General features: G+C 59.8%; 1 protein-coding gene across 3 annotated transcripts; it reads right to left on the minus strand.

Annotated features, from left to right (window-relative positions):
* Positions 1 to 220: 220 nt before the first annotated feature.
* Positions 221 to 3,848, minus strand: SHROOM1 (shroom family member 1). Of its 3 annotated transcripts, XM_088023613.1 has the most exons (8): positions 2,859 to 3,830; positions 2,711 to 2,766; positions 2,265 to 2,474; positions 1,501 to 2,073; positions 1,456 to 1,463; positions 1,267 to 1,412; positions 886 to 1,158; positions 221 to 776 (listed from the first exon to the last, which is right to left on the minus strand). In XM_088023613.1, exons 1-8 carry the CDS (start codon positions 3,828 to 3,830, stop codon positions 444 to 446), a joined length of 2,571 nt encoding a protein of 856 aa, XP_087879739.1. In that variant the 3' UTR covers positions 221 to 443. The 3 variants fall into 3 exon arrangements, with proteins under 3 accessions (XP_087879739.1, XP_087879741.1, XP_087879740.1); XM_088023615.1 differs by lacking the exon at positions 1,456 to 1,463 and having other exon boundaries at positions 1,267 to 1,405; positions 1,498 to 2,073; positions 2,859 to 3,848; XM_088023614.1 differs by lacking the exon at positions 1,456 to 1,463 and having other exon boundaries at positions 1,267 to 1,393.
* Positions 3,849 to 6,762: the final 2,914 nt, after the last annotated feature.

Raw genomic sequence — 6,762 nt, forward strand, 5'->3', positions numbered from 1 at the left:
GGTCCCTCCTGGCTTCAAGCCTGTATCCCTGTCTTCCTAGGGATTCCCAGACCTGACCTGAGGTCCTCCAGCACCTTCCTCTTCTGTCCATTGTCTGTAAACAAGATTTGTCCCCCAAGCTAGGCTCCAGGTAACACACCAATTATCATTAAGAAAGAAAAGAAAAAAAAGACCATTTTGCATATTAAGTTGAAATGCTCCTCTGATTTGTCTCCTCTCCCTCCCACCAACCCAGACAGAGCCTCTCCTCACAAAAAGGGGGGGAATACTGCAGTTTTAAAAATCCATAAATTAATTACCAAATAATCCACACGACGTGGGTAAGCCTACATGCAAACACTTAGTATGCTCCCGGCAAGGGAAAAACACCAAGTCAACCAGCGTCACGCCCCGTGATGTGGGAGAGGGGCAGAGGCAGTGCTCCCCACCCCCACCGCCTGTAATTAGAGGAGGGGCGGGAGGAAGGGCGGTTTATCTGGAAGATGGGTCTCTGGGGGCCAGGCCAGCCTGGGGGGCAGGGGACGAGGGCCCAGGTCGCTCCTGACGCCGTCCAGTTGGTCCTGAAGGAGCCGGACCCGCTCGTCCAGGCTGCGCCGCTGGGCCAGGACGGCCGCCTTGCCGGCCAGCAGGGCGCGATAGGCGCTCATCTGCTCCGCGGGCAGGGCGCGCACCAGCACCTCGCGCAGGGCCCGCTCGCGCCGCGCCACGTGTTCCTTCAGCTCCTTGGCGTCTTCCTGCTGCCGCTGCAGGAGCCCGAGTCGCCGCAGCAGAGAGGCCTGCAGCGGCGGGGAGAGCGCGCCGTGAGCAGGGCGAGGGGGCCGCCGATCCCGGAACCGTCCCAGCCCGAGCCCGAGCCGCGCCCTCCCCAGCCCCGACCCCGGTCACCTGCTCGTCCGGGTCGCTGTCTGCGCCCGCCCGGGCCAGGGCGCGCCGCACGCGGGCCAGGCGACAGCCCAGCAGCAGCAGCAGGCCAAGCACGCGCTCTAGGTCGGCCATGAACCTGCTGAACCGCTCTCGGTCGCGGGGAGCACAGGCCTGGCCCACCGCGGCCTCCAGAGCAGCCCCGCGCCTGGCCCAAGCCTGGGCCGCCCCGTGCAGCTGCTCCTGCTCGGCCTGAAGGTTCCGCAGCATCTTTTGGAGGAGGTCAGCTAGCTCCATCTGCAGGGAAGGCGTGGGTACTTAAGGGTGAGGCCGGACCCTGACTCCTCGGCCCATACTCTGGGCTCTTGCCACACACCCCATCTCCACCAGCCCCTCCGCACTCACTTTCTTGGCTTGGATGCTGTTATTTGGATCAGGGAGACCCTGGCCACAGGCCTGGTCAGGCACAGGGTAGGTGGTATGGTTTCCAAACCTTGTCTCCTCCTGACAAGTTGGCAGGAACTGGCTGGAGCTAAATAGATAGATAGAACCTGGGGACAAAGCCAGAGCTCCCTGGGTTGTCCTGCCCCAGACTGCAGGGACTTAGAATCCCCTGAGTCCCTGGTGCCCCTCACTCACCCTGGCTCAGGACTACCACCAGCCTCCTTTCCAGCCTCCTCACAGGCTGGCCTCATTGCAGCCCAGACCTCTGCTAAAGGAATCAGCCCATCTAGCAGGTCCAGGGGTGGGTCTGGGCTGGGACAGGAAGTGAGAGTGTCACTCATAGAGGGATCCAGTCTGGCCAGCTCCTGAACCAGCTCCTCAAGGCGAGGACTGGGCCATGTTGGCCTGGAACCAGGCTGGCCAGTGCCCCAAGCCAGGGCAGTATGGCCAGGAGCACCTGGGGTATTGTTGCTTGGAGGTCCCAGGGCATCAACTGGGAGAGGTTTGAGAGAGTCACTCTCTGCAGCTGCAAATGAGTCAATGGTCAGCCGTCCATTGGGGTCAAAGGTTGCGATGTCACCATTTGCAGTCCTGAGGGTGCTATAGTTTATGGTCTTAGAGACACCCATAGAACCATTTATCCTCTGCCAGCAGTCATCTGCCCCTGCAGTCTCTGGGTGCTCATGGAGGGGGTGCTCCAGAGGGACTGTAGCCTGGTCAGCCCTCTGGCCTGAGCCAGTTCCATACTGCTGGTCAGAGACATGGACACTGGAAGTGGGAGAGACACTGAATCAGAAAAAGCTCTGTCCAAAGACAAGCAGTGGCCTCCAAGGGCCACTTGTCCCCATCCCCACCAGCCAGGCTCCCAGGCTCCAGCGGGCTCCCGGTCCCTCTAGCATTTTGTTGATATGTGTGGGAAAGGGATGTCTCACTCTGCTTGGAAGCAAGAGGCAACTCACCTGAGTGGGTTTCCTGGGGGGGCATGGGTGTCTGGAGGTGATCTCCTTCTGTCCAGGGGGACTTCTTCCAGGAAAACCTCATCATCTGGAAGGGATGGGAGCCCAGCAGCCCCCATACATGTCTCTGAGACCCTCGGTTCCCAGCCAACAGGACTGCTCTGGGGATACTCTGCAGGACACACCACTGCGGCTTCCTTTTGAGTCAGGAACCTGGAGGAAGGCACCCCACACTGACCACAGTGACCAGGAAGGAAGCTCTTGGTGCTGCACCAGAGACACAATGGGGTGGGGTGGGTATGGGGGGGACCATAGGGGATGAAGTTTGCAAAAGACAGAATCAGAAAGCTCAAACTGAGGGGAGGGGAGGGGCCGTCTCTTTCTTGCGTAAGAGCTATGAAAACTGCTTTTCTCCAACTTGCAGTCCCCCAGTGGTCCATGTCTCTCACCTGGCAAGTTTGGTCTGAAACAATGGTCTGGGGGTTTCTGCTCCTTGAGGAACAGCCTGGAAAGGCAAACAGTTGCTTGAAATGTAGCTCAAGTTTTCAGTCTCCCAGATGTCCCCCACCCCAAGCCTGCAGCCCATCTCTTCCACACCTGGACAAGGGGCATGACCCCTCCTGGACCTCCCCAGGGAGCCAAGACTTCCCCTGAAGCGCTCTGACTCCGACTGGAAGGTCTATAGGCGTCACCGAGCTTCAGGGACCGAGGTTCTGGGTCCTCTACGCCTCGGGGCTGGGTTTCAGGCGGCCATCTGTTCCGGTGACCTTCGAATTCCGCCAGCACCCTACGCTCCTGGGGCTCGGGCCTGGCAATGCCAGAACTGGAGCCGGGCTCACTCGAGCATTCCCCTGCAGATCCACCGCCCCGACCCACGCAGTCTAGCTTCCCTGGTTCCGAGAAGCACCACTTCCGCTGCTGGGTGGCTAGGCGCCCCCGGCCAACGGTTCCCCTCGAGGGAGCCCCGGGCCCCGCCGGCTCCACTTCCCCGCCGCCCGGGTGGCTGAGCGAGGCGGAGCGCGGGTGCGCCGCGGGGGGCCGCGCGGGGGCCGCGGGCCGCAGTCGGGCGGGCAGGCTCATGCGGAGCTCCTTGCGCTGGAAAGACGTCTCCCGGAGCACTCGCCGCTGGGCGCCCTGCAGCCGCTGGCGGTAGGCCGCCCGCGAGGCCGGCGGGCTGGGCGGCTCGACTGCCCGCGCCGCCGCCTCCGCCTCCGCCTCGGCCGCCAGCGCAAACAGCAGCGGGGTGGCCTGCCGGCTGAGCGGCCCCGGCGTCCCCCGGACCTCCGGCGGCCGCGGCCCACTGCGCGCGGCGGCCGCGGGCCGGGGCTGCGGGGACGTGCGAAGGCCGCTAGCGGGGGCCGGGCCGCCCCACACCACGCGCACGTAGTCCCAGTCCAGGTAAGGGAGGAGGTCGGTCCCAGGCGACGGCGTGACCGGCTCGGGAGCGCCGGAGGCCGCGGGGAAAGAGCTGTAGTCCGAGTCGGCGCGCGCGGACAGCCGCCGCAGGTCCAGGCTGCGAGTGGACGAGGCTGGGGAGGCGCGGTCGCCCCCAGGCGCCGGGGCCTCCATGGCTGCGCAGGTGAGGGCTGAGGCCAGCTCCGCGGGGCCTGAAAGAGCACAGACGGCGGGGCGGGTGGGAGCGGGGAGCCCCGGTTCAGGCTGGCCCCTCCAACACGGCACGGACAGCCAGGGGCTGACACATCCCCTCCCTGGTTACACGATTTTTAGCGCTGCCACCTCCCGGGTCGGGGATGACAGAGGTAGGGCCAGCCCCTGGGAGCAACTCTGGAGTTTGAGGGCGTCAGCTATTCCCCTTAGCTCAGGGGAAGGAGCTGGCAACTTAGCCCACTACCTCCTGAGGCTCTCCAGGCTGGCAGCACCCCCCGCCCCCCGCCTCCACCCTGGCACCTCCTGGAGCGCTGAGATTGTACCCATACTCCTTCCCTCCCCAACCCAGTCCCACCCTGGCGGCTTCCTGGCGGCTTTGTTAGCTTCTCCATGTGATCTTTCCCTAATAAACAATGGTCAAAAACGTTCTGAGATCACAGAGGAGCTGAGAAAGGAGGGGGCAAGACCCAGGTCAGGGGGCAGGGGCAGCCTCATAGCCTTAACCCTCCTTTCCCCCCGTCAGTTATGTTCCAGGTGCTTTATATAAATATTTATCTTAATCCTCACAAGTGCTATCTGCATTTTACAGATGAGGACACTGGGGTTAAGGGGGAAATGATTCGCCCAGGGGCACATAGCCGGTAAGAAGCAGAACCCTGTCTGGAATCTGTGCCTGCCTCCAAGCTTACTGCAGGCAGAATCAATTTCCTAGAAGCAAACCCTGCTGAAAACCAGTTTACCTCCATCACCCCCCCCCCCAAAAAAACTGCCAGAAGCCTCCAGCAAAGCTAAACTCCACTGTGGGAAAGTCACCCCCACCTGCTCTCAGAATACTAGCAGATACCGCAACAATATGGTCTCTGCTTTGCAGCCTCACACCCCCACCTTTGTCCTGCTACTCTTGCTCCTCCTACTGGACCCAGCTTAGAGGTCTCCTGACCTTTTGGAAACCCCTACAGTGTCCTGAGCTTCCCCACCAAACACAGTACCCAGTCACCCTGCAGCGTAATTGTTGGCTTGCCTGTGATTCCCTCTTCCCATTCCCACCCCGAACTTCCTGAGAACAGGCCCTCTACTTACTAATCTCTGTACCCTCAGTGCCTGGCACGTAGTTGATGTTAAAAAAATATTTGTGGAATGGCAAGGAAAGGAGCAAACTTGGCAATGAGTGGATGGGGGGGTTGGCTTTGGTGGAGAAGGAAGAGGGCTCCTTTGCTTCTGCCCACTCTTCTCTCCCTATTCGTCTTTTCTGGTGAAGGGGACAGAATGAAGGAGGCAGCTGACACGGTGGACACTGTCCAGGTTACTCATGCATTATTAGGAACCATAAGAGCAGGCAAGCACAGGTGGAGCAGAACAGGCCAGAAATCAGTACCTCCCCAGAGCCAAGAGGGGAGCAAGGCGAGTGAGGCGAGGAGCTGGGTGGGTATTCATGCGTAAAGGGCAAGAGCAGCTGTAAGTCTTAGGAAGCTGAGGCTCCTAATGGGCGATGGGGACTCTGGGGAGGTGGGAGGGCTTGCTTTCTCTGAGCTGGCTTGGGGAGGGGTGCAGAGGAGGGTGACCGGCAGCTGGGGTGGGAACTGAAAAGCAGGTTCATTTAAGCCTCCTAAATACTATTTGGAACTCAGAGTCACCCTCCACCCTCTTCCCCAAGGCTTCAGATGCTACAGATTGCAGGTCAGGGGAGGGAGGGGAGGTTAGTGGTGTGAAGATATGGTGTTTCCTAAAAGGAAGAGGCAGTATCTGCAATATTCTCAGGAGGGGCTCTCAGCTGATCTGGAACCAGCACATCTTGACAGTGCCTACTGGAGGTATCTTTATGCCCATTAACACCAGCCCTGCACGTTGGTCCTCACACTCAGGTTTGAGGACCTCTTTCACCGAGTGTTTCTACTCTCTGGACTTGAAGACGACAAGAAGCAATTCTGAGTAGCAGCTCCTGGGAGGACAGTCACCTCCTCTAGGAAACCCGCCCTAGGCACCCAGGCACTAACCCTCTCTCTTCCTAGTCTGAGCCCACCTTGGGAGCTTTGTTTTCCCTGATGCATGCCACCCATGCCTGCCCATTGTTGCCTTCCAGCATCTACAGATACCCGCGACTGTTCACGTACAAAGAAGTTTCCTTGAAAATTGTATCTGTGAGTTACTGTGTTCACAAAGGATTCTGAGTCACCAAATAAAAACAGCTTAATGGATAATAAAACTGTGTGTACATATGTTTGTCGTTTGCCCCTAACTTAAGGATACTTTTGCAGTGGTGGCCTCAGTAGGCCCATAACCATGCAGATGCTCACACTGTGCCTTTTGCAGAACCTGCTACTCTAGGTGGGTGCAGCTCCTTTAGCGTGTTTTGGGGCCTCAATACAAAGAGCAAGGAGTTAGCGCACTTGTCTGGCTGCAGGGAGCCTCTCGCAGTCCAGCCAGCCATTGTGGCGACACCCCCGGAGCCCTGGCCTCAGCATTGCTGTCAGCAGTGGGCTGGGCTGCAGGGCCAGTGCCTACATAGAACTGAGGTCCAGAGGCTAGAGCTTAAGGAGCTCTTCAGGCCTTTGGCCAAGCCTTGCCAGAGCAGGGGGAACAGCATGGAATCCCTGCTGGAAAACGGCCAGATTGGGGTTGGGCAGTAGGGCGGGGCGGGGGGGGGGGGGGGGCTCACATATGCTTGTCATCTGAACGAAAGAGCAAGAGAGGAAAGGACACAAAGATGACTGCAGTGTTCAGAGCCGGAGGCCTGGGAGGTAGAGGCACCAGTCTCTGGAAGGAGGAAGCGGAGATGAGAACTGGCCCAGGGGCCGGTGCTCATTCAGTCTGGGGCCTGTAGGCTTTGCAGTGTTTGTGGCAAGTCTGGGAAGCTGGGAAGTTGGGTTATGGGTCTAGACCTCAGCAGAGAGGT

Source organism: Eumetopias jubatus, unplaced genomic scaffold (assembly GCF_037043125.1).
Source record: "Eumetopias jubatus isolate StellerSeaLion01/CBP00866 unplaced genomic scaffold, mEumJub1_p1.0 scaffold_5, whole genome shotgun sequence".
Classification (NCBI taxonomy): Eukaryota; Metazoa; Chordata; class Mammalia; order Carnivora; family Otariidae; genus Eumetopias; species Eumetopias jubatus.

Excerpts from the sequence above, each read along its gene's own strand:
- SHROOM1 (XM_088023613.1), bottom strand. The coding sequence starts at position 3,830 with ATGGAGGCCCCGGCGCCTGGGGGCGACCGCGCCTCCCCAGCCTCGTCC. Across the intron at positions 2,074-2,264 it reads CCCCCAGGAAACCCACTCAG|TGTCCATGTCTCTGACCAGC; the intron begins GTGAGTTGCCTC and ends TCCCACTTCCAG. Across the intron at positions 777-885 it reads ACAGCGACCCGGACGAGCAG|GCCTCTCTGCTGCGGCGACT; the intron begins GTGACCGGGGTC and ends CCGCCGCTGCAG.